The following is a 19,074-nucleotide window of genomic DNA, read 5'->3' on the forward strand; positions in this document are numbered from 1 at the left end:
AGTTTGTTTCCTTGTGCTTTTAATGTCATATTTTAAATTCCAAATTCCAGTTATCTGCAACTAACTTACTGCATTAAAAGTGCAATAAAACCACTTTATCACAAAACTAAAATAAAGCTTTGGTTCTAGTTTTTGCTAAGACAAATATTTCACAACCTGGGTTAAGGATAATTGGCTATACCTTATTTAATTGTGATGCCAAAATCACAATGACCAAAAAAATAATTATGGTAATTAACAGCTCTTGTTATGAGAAGTTCTGTTCCAAAGTTTGGAGCGAATCACACAGCAATATTTCCAAACAAATGACATCAAAACTACAGTGACTGTGGAGACAAAAATATTCACCACAGGAAACATTATAGTCTGACCCTACATTGTGTGGACATTCTAATTGGCCGATATTGGACTGTCTTGATTAGGGTAACAAAAAATCTTTGTTAACATTTTTTCATTTTTACACTCAAATCTATGCTGACTGTTAAAATTGTCAGAATGTTTTAATCGATATGATTTAACTTTTTGCTTTAAAAGTCAAACTCTTAAACTTTGTCTTCAGTGTATTCATGCAGTTTTTGGTAACCACCCATGGTTAACTATGAGCTGTTGAAGAGGCAGGAGATCTGCTTAATTGTGTATCATAAATACAGAACATTTTGTATTATTTTAAAGAAATTCTTCCATGTTCCATTATTTTTCAATTCAAGTTGGAATTATTCTGTAACTCCTGAAACAAGATGTTACAGAACCTGTTTCACTTTGTATTCTAGGTTGAAGCGCACAGTCATGTTTTCCAATGCCTATAATCCAATTTTAATTTGTCAGACTCAGGTGTAGAAGTATTTTCTTTCAGGTTTCTTGCATGCAGCAGGGGGGAAATGATTTCTCAGCAAACATTGGCCTCTAAACAGCAGTTTGCATCCCGAGGTGCTGATTTTTGATTGGGTCAGTGAGATCAAACTCAACATCTAAGGTTTTCGGGGTCAGTCAATTTGTTCACACCAGCCTGTGCAGTGCAAAGGGCTTCCAAACATTTGTATTAGAGCAGTAGCAAGATTAGCCTGATCAGAAGCCACTCTGTTGTTTGCCTGTCATCTGGGCCATGGGTTTATCTGTGACCTTTGACCCCAGAGCTGTGAGAGGTCAAAGGTTTCAGCCTGAGTCTCTCAGGTCTCTTCAGCTTAGAGAGACAGACACCAAAGATACAGCAGAGGGACTGTGTGCGTGCGTGTGTGTGCATGCATGTGTGTGTGAGTTTTGTATGCTCTTAGTTGCTTGAATTTGTGTCGAGCTGATTCAGAGTCGCTTGTGTGTATATTTTTCTGCATTTCTGCTTTTTTGCTTCAGCTGCAAAAATGAATCAACATACATCGTGAAAAAAAAAGTTTTTTTATGATGCATTCAATGACTGAAAAGTTTAAGAAACTAACTCAACGATATTATTAAACTATTTGGGTTTGAGTTGAGCCTGAGGTGACAACCCCCTTTAGGATAGTGGATAATCATACAAGCTGTGTCCTAAATAAGGGGCTGCACCCTTTGAAGGACACCTGACACAAAGGATGCACTTTCTTGGCCAGTGTAGACCGCCCTGGTAGAACTGAAATAAAGACTTCCTGTTGCATCGGCAGCTATTCCCACCCTTATTCTTTTGTCATGCTCGTCGTCTAGCTGGTAACTAGTTTGCTAACTAGCTTACATATCTAGTAACTTATTTCAAAGATCATTTAAAGCTTCAGGACCCCTTCTGTTTTTAAATAGTTGTAAGCTATTGGATTGAGTTCAAACCAGTTGCTTTTGTATGACAGTGAATTCCTTCGTTGCTTAAGAGCCTCTTGGTGTCAACAAATAGAGGAAAGTAAATGTTTAGAGGCTTATCTCCTCTGCCAACCATGTGTACTCATAGCATGTACATGCATACATTTTGTCCTGTTATTTAGGTGATTTAAAGGAAGATAACTGAGGTTTCATGTTTCGTCATGGACATGGACTATTGTGTTATTTTCCAGGTTGATGCATCATTTAGTCCTCCATCTTTAACGGCAGTAAGGATGCCTGCTGCTAATGGAGTATATAGTACATGTAAGCCAACGTACAGAATCCAGGTTTACACACACACACACACACACACACACACACACACACACACACACACACACACACACACACACACACACACACACACACACACACACACACTCTCACACACACACACTCACACACACACACACACACACACACACACACACACACACACACACACACAAACATGAACACACACACACACATGCATAAACACTCACTCATCTGTTATCAAAGCATTCAGCCATAACAGATGTACCTTGACTTGCCGAATGAGAAAAACCATTCGCTGTGAAATTCCAGCGTTACGGCAGATTGTCACCGATAAAACTCTAGCAAGGACTCAAAACAGATTCAAGTGCAGATAACATTATACTCAACTCACAGGGATTATATCGCCACCTTAATCTTGCTTCTGTTGTGTGATAGTGAGCAGTGATTAAATGAAGGTATGTGCACAGTGGGGCAAATCTGATGTGGTAAAACAGTATTGCAATTGGCAGATTGCAATTGCTTAAAGAATTCAGACGGGACCTATGATTTGTTTTATAAGGTTATATAAACTTAACCTTGGCCCTCTTGTATAATAAAACTTGATTGGATTAAACATACTGCGTAAGCAGAGCTCAAGTGATCCAGTTGGCCATTATTGTCATGTATAAAAGTTCAGTATGCCCTCCAGTGTATTAAGCTTCTACAAATCTGTGTTTGATCTCTGGATAAACAAGCACAGTCCAACAGCTGAGCTTGATTTTACTGTGAGAGAGCCTGGGATAACTGGATTGTTTTATCTGGGGCTAAACATTAACAAGATACTGTGGCGTTTCCCATGACATACCGGTATTCCTAGAAATCACAAAATCATGTTTATTTTGCTCAGGGCTTTTGTATTGTGAGTATTTCTTTCATTACATTTTGTCAAAGGGGCATTTTGACTGAGAACCCTTTGTGAACTTTGAGTTAACGTAGCGGCTTTGACACAGTCTGCAATCATCTTTAGTTCACTGAGTTCAGATGAGGAGTCCCTTCATTCATCATACCAAGATTTTCCATTCAAGGGTCATGGACTGGCTAGAACTCAGCATCCTCAGAGATGCAGCAACCCCCAATTTTTCTTGATTCATAAACAGAATTATCTAGATTTCTTGGTGGACAGAAAAAACAAATCCCATAAGTTTAAGATGTTATGTTTTTTTAAATACGAAAAACACAGACATGGTCTCAGTTATATCACTCATTGGTTTAAACACGTTCAGTCCGCTGTGAAAGTGAGTACTGTAACATGTGTTTGCATAGGGTTTCCTTTGCTTTTGGACCCTGCCTCAAGTTGACACTCGAGGAACTGTTGTTTTTTGCACACCTACATTTAATTAATTGTTCAACACTGTAGTTCGGAGCCTATTTTTTAAGGACGTTAAACTAGCAAAACTGGGTAGTAAACTGTTTGAGCTAATTGTCCTGTTAATTGGTTAAATATTGACTACATACTTACTGTTTACCTTTGATAAAACTGAATTGCCCCACTGTATTTGTATTTTTAAGACACCTTAAGAGGTCCATTGGAAGGGAACAACCACTTCACTAACACTAGATGTAGTATAATGTTGTAAATAATAGACGTATTACCATCAATGGCTGATCTATCAGTTAGGTTATGTCTTAGTAGATTAATCTGAATGAGAAAAAAAGCTGTTCTGAAACCTATATCAGCTGTATCATCATGTTGAGTAAATACTGCATGTGTCACAGGCTGGTTTGTCAGAGGCTCGGCTGTGCTGTGACAGCAGCTCCAGCTGAACTTACAGTATAAACAAACAGATAACCAAAGCAGTAGAGCAGACATAAGTGTGACCCTCTGATCTCACTCTAGTTAATTATGTAAGAAGGGATTTCCTCCGGTTGTCTAGTCTTCATCCATGTTTGCAGCAGGACCGTGACATTTAGCCCTGCGCTGTCTGCAGGACGACCTTCCAGAGGCCATGGACTCTTGAGAGGGATTTTCATGTTTGTGATATTTTTTTTCTTTTTTGTAAATCTGACACAAAAATGAATTTTATACTGAGAAACTTGGCTTTAGTGTACTCTCAGCTGTTTCTTTTTAGCCTCTCAGAAAGTCAAGTATCGATTATATTCAGTCCGTGGTCACAACGTTTAACCTCAGTCTGACCTCTTCTAAAGGCGTAGCTTTGACATGCATCTCAGTCTTTTCCTTTTTGTCTGAGGCCTGATCTCCAGACCTTTGTGTCTATCCTGCTTTCAGTGCCTTAACCTTGTCTCTAGCCTTTTGCTGACCCCCTTTAAAGAGCTGAACCCTCAACCCTGCAGAGTTCTTTTCAACTTCATCAATATGAGAGGGCCCTTATATGCTCCTTGTCAAAATGTGGAATACCCTCAGTGCTGTTTTGACCCCTCTTTAAGAACTCCAGCAACACGTGTGTCCGTGCATTTGCACCGGGGTTTTTGTCTGTTAATTTGAGTGAGGTGGACTGTGAATCTGGATGAGAAAATGCAAGAACAAGGATAAAGGAAGTGAACAAAAAGAAAACCTGCATGATTTTCTTAGTTATTTTCTCTTCTTCTTTGTTGTCACAAACTTATAGGCTCCAATAAACCTAAAACCTAATTCCAACTAAGTCTGCAGTGACTAAGAATTATGCAAAATGACTAGTATCTATAGGATAAAATCTCCAAGTTAACGTTCAGTTGATTGTCTACGGAAGCGTCAAAGGCTGTCTGGGATTTGGCATTTTGTTAGAAAGATCCACAAAAGAGATCAAGGTGTGCTTTAGAGACCCTTTTAGTCCTTTTAGTGAGTTAACTCATTTACTCCCAGACAGCCATGCAAAGCAGCATTCAAGAGCAGTATATGGTGTGAAAGAGTCCCTGCATTTTTGCTCAGTGGAGCTTAACCATGACCATCCTCTCCTGAATACACACACACACACACACACACACTCACAGGCACACACACACACTAGCGTTGCGCTGTACCATCCCACCAACCAACCAGCGTCCCAGTGCTGTTTGGGTGACTGGGTAGGGATCAGTCACAGTCTGGTAGCTGGACCCCCAGACGGTGTGTGTTGATGATGGGGTTTGCTGTGTCACGGGGACAAATGAGGTGATGCAGCAGTTGTTTTACTGTTTTTCTTTTTTTTGTATTTCAAAAGAAGGTTAGTCCATTAAGCTCTGAAATCTCTTTTCCGATGCGGCCAAGGCGGCTGGAACTCGAGACAATACAGAGACGGAACAATGCAATGCAATGATTGGATGCGGTTGGTTTGGTTGGTATAGAAGAGGGGTTTTGGGGGGTGGAGGTGGACAGGACCTATACTGACGAAGAGCTTCCAGTTATATTAAGTTCAGGCGGAGAGTTTGTGCCATTATAGATGGCAGGGAGGAACACCTACAACTTCTACTCCACCGAACATAAAAGCTAAAAGAGTTAGAGGCAAGTCATGGATTATGCATATCTAAACTCTGCAGCCGAGCTTTTAATTTAAAGAATGGAGGCATCAGAGTGGAATTCTTCTTCAAGCTCTACCATCACAGTGAGTCCATTTTTTGCAGTGCAATTGAAGCCTTTACTTTACAGTCTTAAGTGTTTTAGCGTTTGTGAGTGTAACTCAAGCTCTGTAAAGGATAGAAAATACAAAAGGCATCTAAAACTGTCCAAATTCAATCAAAATGTAGTTATTCTTTCAATGTTTTTGGTCTCTTTCATGGTTAAGGATACATTTTTTAAAATTTGTCACATTCAAATTTTGATCTGTGGCACTTAGTTACATTTTTTATGAGCAGAAAGGTACAGTGCTGTTGTAAATATAAGTAATACCTCCACCATGTACAGCCTGGACGTGCTCATCAAGTGAGATTTTCCACAAATTGTGTCTGAAGGATCAAATGATGGGCAACAGGACCATCCTCATACAGTCGCTATAACTCATTGACTTTTGAAGCAACAAAGATAACTGAACTTGACGGGATGCCAAAGACATTTATCACGGAAAATCCGGGAGAACAACACGTACAGTAGGAGGGGAAAAAAAAAACGTGCATGTAAAGCCGGCGCTGCCTGGGTTGTCTGTCAGAGCTGTAAATGAGGCAGAACAAGCGACCGCAACAGCTTTTATTACAGCGTCAGAGGAGGTCTGCTGCGATACTCAGACACACACAGTCTTTTTTTTTTCTTTTTTTTTTCTTCTTTTGCACAGTGGACCGCCCCAGGACGTTCTGTTCCCACTCGTGCTGTCAGGCCCTGAGCGGGACACACACAATAGGTAACCCAGAATTGAACTGTTTAGAAATTGGAAGCGCTGGAAGTATGTCAAAATGAAATAATTCTGCATCATTCTTACCGTTTCAGTTGGAATTTGTTTCTTATTGTGCAGTTTTGCAGTGACTGTGTATATTATGGAGAAATAGAAAGAGAGGGGTCAAGTGAGGACATCATGGTTGAGTTTCATCTTCAGTGCTCTGGTAAACATCTGGCTATATTCACACATGCTGTCGAAGCTGCAGACGTTTTTTATTTTATTTTATATTTTACATTTTTAGCCTTCGTTTTAAAATGTCAATGTATTTCTGATGAAGGTTTTAAACTACATGTCTATCTCGGGTTGTCTTCCCTCCCCTGACCATTTCTTTTATTATAATGCTCTCTACACATGGGTGTAGCTCTGGCAACAAATGGGACAGAATAAAATCATACAAGGAAACAGTATTGTATCACAGTATTGTAATAATAAACTGAATGCTGCCATCACACACTGCATGTTGGATCAAGTACGCCTTTTGAGGGAATGTTTCTTCATGTTCTCGTATGAAACAACCATTGTTCACATTGTTCACGAAGCGTCTCTTTCTTGTGCTTTTTTACGACTGTTCTGACCTCAGCAGCTGTCTGTTTCGTTCCTGTGTGCTGTCTTTTGTCTCTTCAGCAACTCGGACGCAGCTTTTGTTAGACATGAAGCACTAACTGTACTTTTTTATTAAAAATGATCCTCCACATTGTCTTGGATTTGTGACCTCTCAATGGGACACTTGGGCCCTTAAAATTCTGCATAACATCTGTCTGAAGTATTGGTGAATAGACTGGGAACATCACTACACTTCCATGGCATCTAGTTGATTTCTCAGTATTATTTTTCATGTATGTAATCTCTGTTATCATCACCAAGTCAAGTATAAGTCTTTGAACATCATTTGAATGATTATCCTCTACCATATAAGAAATAGCCTGCTATCATTCGCCTTTTTTAACCTATTAATAACAAATGATGAAGAATTAGTTGACGGATGTTTTTTTGATCTTGGTTTGAGATTTGGCTGCAGTTTTTCCACCCAAAAAGGTGACAATCATAAAACAAATCATTAAGTAGAGTGACAAAATGTTCTTTCTTTTGCTTCCCTCACTCTCAGCAGGACAATATAGACCGGACCTCCAATCACAGGCAAGCTGACATCATTGGTCCAAGCTTCCAGCAATCAGCCAATCGGAGTTCTCCAAGCCATCAAGGTTGGTCTTTAGCCAACTATGTATATTTGAGTATGGATGATGCTCTCAAATTTAAAGTGTTGAATATCCTTATGTTACATGGTGGTGTATGACGTAGAAGACATGCTTTAGCCTGTTCAACATATTATCAAATGACATAGTTTTGCATGCACAGCAGGACTCATCTTATCATATTGCACACTCTTGGGACTTACTGTACATTGGCTTTGTGTAACATTAGTCTGCTGTATATTTCCCTTCTCATTTTCATACATCAGGGGATACAAGAAGGTAACAGATATGAGTTTGTATGTGTTTGTGTGTGTTCGTGTCTGTGTGTGTGTTTCTCGCACAGTGTGGAGAGCGGCTTGCTGCTCATTATCCTCCTCTGGTCTGCTGCGGGTCGAGGGGGATAGTATATATTTGGGTCTCTTCCGCTGTAAACATTTCAGCAGTTCAAAGTGTGATCTGCGTGGACACAGGGTGCCATTATAATTATGCCGCCTATCTAATTGTGCCATACAGGGTTCATCCATGACAATCGGAGCATGAGATTTAAGCACAATATTGGCTCAGCATGGGAGGTAAGGGCGGGGAGTCTGCGAGAACTGGACGACTGAATTAGAACGCTTGGCCACGGCATGGGAAATAAATGGAGCAGAAATTACATTGTCATATTACAGAGTCAGCCGGGATGGAGGGAACTCAGACCAGACCAGAGAGGGAGACGAGCAGAGATGACTTGAACTAAGGAACATTTCTGTTTACCCTGTCTGATCACTGATATTTTGACACCATGACATGTTTGTGGAGCCTGTCTCATTAGCCTTGGTTTTGAAGACGTTTTCCTATGCCCTCTCTCACTCTTTTTAAAAGTTTAATAAGTAAGTGGTGACAGTTTATAGTCAACAAGCATGTCTTAGTGTCAGGAGCTATATTACAAAGTCTGTATTATCTGAGAAGAGATTGAGCATTAAACCCTGGTACTTCTGGTGTTATTAGTGGGAAGATTATCCTTGCTGACGTAGTTTAACTTGTTTCCCTCTAAAGCCACTCTTTTATTCTTTTTGGTCTCTAATGGAGCCACCAGCTACTTGCTGTGTTTGCTACAAAGCTAGACCAGTCATAAACCTATTAACTTTAGAGGGAAGAGCACGGCTTCTTTGGAACATGATCTGCTATTATTTCACATGTTTGGAATGAGATACGATTGAGCAGCTTATCAGGGTATTTGCAAGGCAATATTTGATGTCTAGAAATAGAAGTTTCTCCACTGGATACTCCCAACTTGTAAGCTGGGGATTTTGCCTTGCACATAATAATTTACTCTGAAGTTGAGGGTTTTAGAAAGTTTAATATTGTTTGCCCAGTTGCGGCCTTTCTTTAAATAACTTTGAAAATGACGAGGCCTCTTTGTCCTGAGCTGGGGCATGACACATATGTGAGTCCTCTCCAGTCGCTCACAGATGCGATGTCACAGGCTTGCACTGTGCAAATGCTGTCTCCTCTTTGTTGTTTTTCTCAGACACACGCCAGAGTGACTTCAGTCCTATAGCTGAGTTCATTGTCTGTCAGGTTATAGAACTTACCCTCCGCACGAAAGCCTTATTCTGGTTTTTGAAATAGTCAGAAAATAAGTCCATATCTGCACGTTTGTCAACAACTTAAGTTAGATGTGGCTGCATGGTTCATTCAGTCAGTTCCAAAGAAATAAAGTGTTTGTCATCTTTTGCTTCCAGATAAAAATAATCAGCATCAACCACCAGGAAAGTTCTTCTGATGTTGTTCCAGCTTTTCAGTCAGATTCAAGGTTTTGGTAGGGAGACATTTTCTGGAATATATTCTACCTGGTACTTTTTTATTTTTGGTTCATCAATTTTTCATCTCCTCAGCACACTTTCAAAGTTAAGTTCAGAAAGTGTGTCTACTCAAATCTTTATACTGAGGCAGTATGTGTGGTTGTGACAGTCCAACATGTCAGACTATGACCCTGAAATTAAGCATATCTTGCTCACTCATATTCATCTTGTTGCATTAAGTGACTTCGGTATCTCTACATTATGTTTTAACGCTCTCACTCAGCTGGCCTTACAGCTGCCAGGCAACAAATCCCATCTGTAGTACCAATGCATTGCAGTAATCTGAAGGAGTGGCTCTGCATCTTAGGCCTTGATTTGAACCTCACACAATGAGTTATTCTAGATATGTCTTGAGAGAGAGTGACATGTCACGGGCATGCATGTGCAAGCTCACATGCACATCAACACTCACTGTAGTACAAACATGGAGGGGCCCTTAGTCCTGCATTTATGCTCTCAAACAGGGGCCTCTTGAAGGGAGTGTGCAGAGTTATTTAAGGAGTGCATATCATGGCTCCCATTTCACTCCCCAGTAAGTAAGGGGTGATGTAAAGTGAACGGGTGGTTATGTATGTTAGAGTACAGACAGGGTGAGCAAGACCCCTACACGAAACATATTCTCATCCCCATCACTATCCATTACCAGGCTCATTACCTGGTTACCAACCAAAGAAATAAATCAGTCGACAGAATATTCATTTAGAGACAATTTTCTTGATTTGACAAAGATTTATTTTTAGAGCTAAAAATTAGGCCCTTGAATTCCATGGTCAAATACACTTCCATGTCAAAGGATTCATATCAGCCCCCTTGTGGGATGATTTAACATTTAACTGAACATACTATTCATATTATTTTGGGCCATCCCTCCAAGCTTAGATTTGGTATTTAATGAGATAACACCTGTTTCTTTCAATACCAAGTGATGCTGTGCGTTGTGTGAAATGAAATTCCTCTATGTGGTCCTGCTCACCCTATTTGAACCCTCCCTTTTGCTACCATCTTGTTCCTGATCCAAAGTCCCCCTGAAATGAGATTCTGCCTCTCAGTCCCTCTATTTACTCCCGTCCCTCCTCTCCATGTTCATCTCTGTTTTCCCTCTCTCCCTCCTCCTGTTTCTCACTGAAATTCCCGCACTCTCTCTCCCCAATCAGGAGGCTTGGCCCTTGGTGGGTGTGTGTGTGCTGTCACTGCCTGTATTGTGCTCCCCGGTGCAGAGCCACGCTTTACAGTTTAGACTATCCTCCCACTGATCCCTCTGAATGGAAACCCCTTCGCTGGGCTTGTATTTTTCCCCCCCTTGTGTGTGTGTGTGTGTGTGTGTGTGTGTGTGTGTGTGTGTGTGTGTGTGTGTGTGTGTGTGTGTGTGTGTGTGTGTGTGTGTGTGTGTGTGTGTGTGTGTGTGTGTGTGTGTGTGTGTGTGTGTGTGTGTGTGTGTGTGTGTGTGTGTTCAATTCATGCACTGTATACCCCTTACATTCCTCTTTTCTGCCGGATAGTCGCCCCTCCTCTTTGTTTTTAACCAGCAGGAATGAATAATAAATGCACAGACTACATTCCTGAGTGAAAGAAGAACACAAAGCCATATGGTTCTTTCTTCAGTACAGTAGTTTTGTTTTGGCTTTCCTGTGATCAGAGATGATCAAAACAGCTTTGTTGCAGATTCTTACCAGCCTTGACTAGTTTAACCGTTGGTTAATACTGTATTTAGCCTGGCTCAGACAATAGAGGAAGCTGGGGCTATTTTTACCCCTAATTTAACCGGTTCTAGGTTCTTCTTAGAAGAGGAGGCAGGGAGGCATGATTGAACTGAAACCATGGGAGAAATTAAACAATGAGGAAATGAGAACAATAAAGCCAGTGTTATCCTTTGACCCATTAGAGTTTTTTCTTTGGTAGTGACTTCTACAGCGGAGTTTGGGCCTATAAAAAGAACAGATGGAAAGATAAAGGACTGATTAGAAAAGTTGTTGGGACAAAACAAGCATTATAAGAACCTCCTGATGGCCATGTTCACCCTTTTTTTCTAACACTTTGTATATGACACAAAGAAGTAATTCAGCATGTAAGTTAGTGTCAGATTCATCACAAGTGAAAACAGTTACTTACAGTTCCTACTTGTGTATCCCACGGTTTATCCAAACAACTTAAGATAATAGGATTCAGGATAATCACTCATCTTAAAATAAAGGATTTGTCAGGGGAAGGATGGTTGTCAGAAGGGTTATTTCCTATGCTTGTATCCATTAATTACATGGCATGAATTTAACCTTTATTGACACTTACAAAGCTTGGAATTTCTTAATACCCTCTATATTTAGGTGTTGTTCTAAATACCAGAGTTTCAAGCCCTGTAATGGACAACAGAGATCCAGCCTTAAATATATTTTTGCTGTGTTTAGGACTTAGGACCTGTGTCCACTTACCGTAATTTATTTTTGTGTTGGCAGAGCCCACAACCTCAATTTCTGTGCGCTTTTCGCCATGCTTATGATTGCTAGGTTATGAAATTTGTTGCGCTTTCCATTGTAGTGATCATTAAGTCTGTTTAAGACTGTTCTGTAAGCGTTATATATGCTCTTATTTAATGGAATTATACAAAAAAATTGTAAAAAACAATTGATCAGAAACGGTGTCTTAGCATTAGCAGAAACACTAGACATGGAAATTATACCCTCCAAAAACGAACGATGTGTGTTTCTCCTCTCTAAAGAGCTCTGCAATTGTTCTCCACAAATGTTCATATCAGAAGTCTTGGCTTCTGTCTTTTGATTGGTCAGTAATGGAGAAGTGAAAAGCATGGTGTTCCATTAGTTGACTATTTTCAACTTGAAGTGCTGTGAGCGCAGTGACAAAAAACAGTTGATGCTAAGGGTGTTTTTGTGCATAGGACACTGAGCCAGTGTCTTATGAAAACCTGTGTATAAAATGCTCCTTGAGGACACAGGCCTTTTAGATGTTGGGGACCAATCTTAATTTTGTTTTACATCATGCGACATGCTAAGTACTACCTAAATTACAAAAGAGTTGGCTCATTGTGTAAAATGTTGATAAAAAAGAATGGGCTTGGGCCCAAAGAAGTTGTCAACATTTCTGGATTACGTTTGTATATGGTTTCCTTTTCGCATGCTGCAGTTTTGTTCTGCACTTATGGATGCAGTAACAAACTGTGTTCACAGACAGTGGTTTTTGAAGGTGATTTTGATGTCCACTGCAGTGATGTCCACTGCAGTCATGTCTGTTTTTAATGCATCCAGTGTTAGTTTTTGGCCTTGTCCTATTTGTGCAGAGATGTGTCCAGAATCTCTGAATCTTTTAATAATATTCTTCTGAAGGTGATGAAATCTCGAAATACTTGGAAAACGAGGAACATTATTCTCTAATCTATTTCTTCACAGAGTGGTGAACCTCTTCACATCTTGACTTCTGAAAGACTTGGCCTTTCTGGAGTGCCCTTTTTTTTTTATATCAAGACATGTTACGTGTTGCAAATAGAGGAAATTATTTGGGAGATATTCCTCCTTGTTTTCTTTTTAGCATTACACAACTTTATCAGCGTCTTATTGTCCCTTTCCCAATCATCAAATTCTAAATTAGTTTATATTTTTCAGAACATTCAGTGTCAACATTTGATTTATTGTCTTTGTACTATTTTGAAATAAGTAAATGCTTTGAATGATTAGCAAAACATCAAATTCTGTTTTTATCAACTTGTAACACAGTGTCCCAACTTCAAGAATCAAGGTTGTATGATAACACTCAGAACATGTTGATCTTTGTAGTGCAGTGATATTTTCCATACTGTTGTGAGCCAAATTTTGTCAATGCCAAGCAAGTGCATCACACTTGCAGAATGTCCCTGTCCACAGCTCTGTCTCTAGCTGTACGTGCTCCTGCTGCCTGAGCTGCTCTGATCATTTTAGAGGATCTAATTAATGCCTCTAATATTATTACAAGCTGTGACCTCTGTGTGTTTGGTGGGCAGAAATAATGTCACTTGATCCTGCCAAAGTCAAGTTATCTGGCTGAACTTACACCGTCTTTACTCCAAGTCAAGTCAGTTGTCCCCCTGGTCCAAATCTTCATGGGTTAAAAGCTGTGTGCGTGCTTGCACACATGCATGCAGTCTGTGTCATCAATCTAACTGTCTTGCACCTGTCCTTGTGACGCAGGCTTTTGTTTGCCTGATTGTGACATGCATAGGTGATTTGAGGGTATGACTAGTAATGACGCAAAATCCTACGTCCATGAGAGAGTGAGTGGGATGTGTTTTTTTTTTTTATATGATAACAGATCTGTCATTCCCCTCGTGAGGCCAAACCAGGTCAGAATCAATAGAAAATGTTTCCTCTCTCTAGCTTGAGGGCACATGTCACACCTAGTGAGAATGTTGCATGATGAGCAGATGATAGATTTGAGGTAAAGGACTTCTTGGAATATTTTCTCAGTTTTGATGTAGCCTGTTTTACCCTTAGAATTTTTTTGACTTTGTTATCCTAAAAGAAGTTATATTTATACTTTTTTTTTTTTTTTTTTACAAATGCAGTTATATATTCTGACAATGTTCCCACATCCTGTTAGTTGTCTAGAGTTGCACTGACCTGCCCTTGTGGCCTTGTATGCATCCTGTGTCCTGTGGTATATAGCTCTTTAGCTCTCCAGGCTATCTATAAGTAGCTGCCGCAGCTTACCTGTCACTATTAATACCTACAGATTAACCACCTGTGATTCAGTGTCACCCGTGATACAGCTACCTGACACGTTTTCTTGAAAAGCTCCTCACATTAGCTCCAGCACATAGCTTCTAACATCAGAGCTGGAGATTAGGTCATGGTGCTGTATTCAGGGAGGGGATTGTTTAATAACCTGCTAACCTGTGGATTCTGTTTTTGTTGATCCCTCTGGGACCTTTTTTATTAAATGAAAAAAAAAGGTGCACCTCCACAGGAAGCTGACTCCATGCTTGGCTGGGGGGCTACATTTAAGCCAGTTCCTTTACATTTTACATCAATCAGACTGCTGTTTTCCTTTGTCAGCTTTCTGCTGAGCAGCAGGACTTTTAGCTGCCTTAGTGTGGCATGACCCTCACACCACCTCTCATGATCCAGCTGTCAGCTGTCCTGAGCTGTAGGGAAATTACATGAGTCATACAGGACATGGCACATTTTAAGCCCTGGAGTTGGGGCGGTGAACTGCATGATTAATGTTTAAAAATAACACTTAATATGCTTTCATTCATCCATTTATTCACACGTGAAGCTTTTATTTTTAGGAAGAGGAGCCGGTAAAATCTTTAAAATGTCTGTTCTTCATTTTCTCATTAAGAAAAAAAAAAAAAATAAATAAATAAATACAATAACTGGAAAATAAAACATAAATAGGGCTAAACCTTACATTTACTGCCCTCAAATGATTGATTTGTTGCATTCGAATAACTGGATTACATTAAAGGGCAGCCGAGAAAGAAGGATATAGTAGATCAGGTCAGTATCAGTGGTGCTGTAAGCTTACATCATTCTCTGTCATTAAGTGTGCGGAGCAATGTGACTTCATCCTAACCTATAATCTTCTTCAACAGCTTTCTTGTTGTGTTAACTGTTATTAATGTTGTTTAAATGTGAGGTTGTGTCCTTAAATCTGCTGTGGGTTCCCTCACATGAACCCCACAGCAGAAAAAAAACTCATACCAGCAGAGGAAGGGTTTGTCTCCCCCTTGTGGCATTCCAGCCTCCTACAGTACAGTTAAGGGATTAGGACACAGAGGTTTGATGATGAATTCATGAGATAGATTTCTCTTCCATAATGAAGAATTATTAATCATAAGATGAGCCACTACAGCAGATTGTGATTTAAAAAGAGCAAAGTTAGGCACCAGCTTTACCCTGATGATAAAACTTTCACAGCGTGAAGCAATTAAGGGAGCGAGCCTTCCTTCAATCGAGCTCACTTCAAACTTATTCAACATGCTGCTGGTGTCAGTTGAAAAATTCACTTCATGAATTCAAATGTGCCTGGAGGTTTTCACGGCGGCTTTGAGGATAGATTCCCCCGTCTGAAAAGAATTCCACCTCCTGCCTTTAAAGACCTTTAAAAGCAGAATATTTGATACATGCAGTGAATGTAGAGCAGACTCTTACAGCGCGCTGCCTCCGCCGTGAACCTCGCTGCTTTGAGTTGAACAGTGTTATGGGCGGGTTTGTACTCGTACCTGTTATCCCTGGAGATTTGGCTCACAGGACAGCACAATGTACGTTGTCGAGATAGTCATGCTGATTGAGCACTCTGGCAAAACTGGTTACAATTGTGTGTGCTTGTGTGTGTGCTTTTGTGTTTTCTACATGCTGTTTTTTTTCTTTTTTTCTTTTTTAGTATTCCTTGGAATGAAGGTGGTGCAAAGTGAGGTCACAGGTTCAAATCCTGGCCACAATGCAATGAGATAGAAAATGAAACGGAAAAGGGAAAGTCCCAACAATATCCAGACTTCATTTTTTATGAGCTTTGAGTATTTTAAACCTAAGCAGCAGGCTTATAGGAATGTTTTCTTTTATTGGGTTTTATTGGAGTTTATTTCCAGCTTCAGTAATGTGTTTCAGTCCCTACACTTTGTCTGCTTCTCCTATGCAGCTTGAAAATTAACTTCTTGCATTTCCCCTACAGTTTTACCCACAGCTTCTCCTTAAAGTCAGTCCCTGATGTCTCTCTTTCTCTGTGTCTCTCCTCCAGAGGATGATGTCGATCTAGAGGCCCTGGTGAATGATATGAACTCATCGCTGGAGAGCCTGTACTCCACCTGCAGTGGCCAGCAGACAGAGTCCACCCCGCTACTGCAAAATGGACAGACCTCTTCCTCACACCACCAACAACATAATCAGCATCACACACAACACAGCCAGCCTCGGCAGGGTCAGCACTCACACACTCTAAGCCACGCCTCTCCAGAGCCACCCTCTTCCTCCTCATCGTCCACTGACTCACCACAAAGTGGACTTCGACGCTCACAACCGATGCACATCCTCGCTGTCAGGTAGCTATTTTACAACGTGAAGTCTTTCCAGATTCTTAATCGCAAACCATCACTGAGCTTCATTCTGAAGCATACCCTGCTTTGTTTTTAGTTTTATTCTAAGTGGAACCATTATTTACAAAATTCAATCATGCTGGTGTGAAGAAGACTTGAATTAAAACTGAAGAACATAAATTCATTAGCAAAATGCAAATTACGTTTATAGACCAACAAAGGAGTTGGGACATTTTTCTGGTTTTATAGAATCATTGTTTGTCCATTCAGTGATGCTGCCCCCGGCTGGCCACCAGAGAAAATGCAGAAACAAGGAACTGAATTATATGCTTGGCTTTTGAAATGCGAGGCAACATGCACCTCTTTTATACTGCCCATGAAATAAACATGTTCATGGGTGGCTATCCTCTAAAGATAAGTAACCAGTGTCCATGCTTCCTCAAGAGGCATCTCAAAAGTCAAGTTAATTTAAGTAAACTTTATTTATATTGCTCATATACAAACAACCAAGGTTGGCCAAAGTGCTTTACAAAGTACACAGGTTCGATTTGATACATTCTTTAGTGTGAATAGATCTTGGTTGAAGTGGTTCGACACAGCAGCTACCACTGATCAGCCTCCGTTTTAAGCCTAGTTTGAGACACATCTGATTGGAGCAGATTATTGTAGATTCTGTTGCTTTAGCTCCAGCCTGAACTGAGAAGTTCAGCTAGATAAGGAAGTGATGAAAATTCTAACTAATGATTACATTTCCACGCAGCTCTCACTCACATATGAGTAGACACTGACATGCAACATTAAATAATAATAAAAGGGTATCAAACTAATCCTCAGGTATTAAGAACCTTTACCAAAAATCAAGATATTCATCCACACTAATACCAGCATAAGTGTTTTCTAAAAAGCCACTCAGGTACAGTACATGCATTCAAATACAGCTACTGAGTTTTAAGCTACCTCCTTCTAGCCTCATACATTTGCACATGCAAAGCCACACACACATACAGAACTCCAACCCTTTCTTCTCTCCACACTGGAAAGGAATCCTCTCAGTATACACTGTTATCCCTCCACACCCTCTCGATAATTGGGCCTAACGTCTCCTCCCCGCTCCCTATCTGTAGCCCTTGAATGACCCGTTCCTCCCTGTCACTCCCTTTTTGTCTCAAACTGCACCAGCAGGAGGAGAAAGGTAAGAAACTCACATTGTTTTAGCACCAAGTGCAAATGTCTCTCTTAATTTGAAGTGAGGCATCCCATAATCTCACTCCTGCTGTTGTTGTATACAGTCAGAGGCAGGTGTGCTAACTCATACTTGCATACAGAAGCAGGTAACAGAAGTATATCTGCATACATAGAGTACAGAGCTGGTGTCAGCTCTTATTATCCGCCTCTGGAGGGTTTGACAGAAACAGAGGAGGGATGATCAGGTAGTGGGATATTCTGTTTTATGAGCTCCCTCTCTCTCAAACACACACACATGCATATGCACACACACACACACACACACTCACACACACACACACACACACACACACACACACACACACACACACACACACACACACACATGCACACACACACACACACACACACACACATACACACACACACACACACACACAGACTAAGGCCCTGAAGATCTTATTATTCAGGCCTGACCTCTGGATAACCCTGTTCTCAAGCTCAGATGGGACAACATCAAAAGGCCCGCTCTCTTTTGAACTCACTTGGCTCTACAGAGAGAGTTTGATAGAGAAAGAAAGAGAGAGAGTCTTCTACAGTTATTCTCTCAGTGAGATCCCCAGCTAGAGTTTCACTAAATGACCTCCCATTTTTTGAAAAATGACTAAATCCTGAAAAGTTTATGATCAGCTGTCAAATGAACGTTCCTCTCTCAGGCCTTACAGTACATGGACCTAATTTAAAAGCTGCTTTAAAGAGATGTCTTGATCCAATATTGATGCCTGATAAATATTGCAGAAAATTAGCCAGTCGGCTGCAGGGGTCTGTGATTTCCACTTGCTGGGAGACTGTTCATTATAGCTAGATCAGATGGAAACAGACATGAGCTCAGATACTGTACATCAATGCTTTATTAACTCCAATTTTATTTTCAGCACATGTTTCACATATATCAGCGGCTCCCATTCCAATTTTGTCTTGCATGACTTTTCATGAAGCTTTTTCAGGTCACGACCTTGTACTTGTGCCACACAGCATCTCTGACCACACTTTAAATGTTCTCTTTTTGTTTGTTTGTCCAGGAGGTTGCAGGAGGAGGAGCAGCAGCTGAGGACATCTTCTCTCCCGGCCATCCCAAACCCTTTCCCCGAGCTCTGCAGTCCAGCCAGCTCCCCTGTCCTCAGCCCGGGCTCCCTGCCTCCAGGAGAACCCTCCTCTGGCACATATGTAAGTCAACCCTGCAGGGACATGTTTCGGTTATTGGGGAAAAACAGTTTATTATTTTCCAGAAGTCTTGTGGGTTTCATATTTTACTACACATTATAATTAGGTGAGGTCTTGATGCAGTCAAGAAACCGAGTCAGATGCTTTTCCCTTTGAGAAACAGGATATGAGGCATCGACTGACCTGCTTTTATTACACATGTTCGCATG

General features: G+C 40.6%; 1 protein-coding gene across 3 annotated transcripts in view; it reads left to right on the top strand.

Moving 5' to 3' along the window:
* grb10b (growth factor receptor-bound protein 10b) overlaps positions 1-19,074 on the top strand; it is a 71,857-nt gene that overhangs the window by 15,121 nt on the left and 37,662 nt on the right. For 2 of the 3 annotated variants that reach the window (XM_034698592.1, XM_034698590.1), the window contains exons 3-5: positions 7,504-7,600; positions 16,162-16,462; positions 18,724-18,868. In XM_034698592.1, the coding sequence (XP_034554483.1) occupies positions 7,504-7,600; positions 16,162-16,462; positions 18,724-18,868 (543 nt within the window). The remainder of the gene's footprint in view (positions 1-7,503; positions 7,601-16,161; positions 16,463-18,723; positions 18,869-19,074) is intronic. The other variant, XM_034698591.1, reaches the window with a different exon arrangement.

This window comes from Notolabrus celidotus, chromosome 12 (genome assembly GCF_009762535.1).
Source record: "Notolabrus celidotus isolate fNotCel1 chromosome 12, fNotCel1.pri, whole genome shotgun sequence".
Classification (NCBI taxonomy): domain Eukaryota; kingdom Metazoa; phylum Chordata; class Actinopteri; order Labriformes; family Labridae; genus Notolabrus; species Notolabrus celidotus.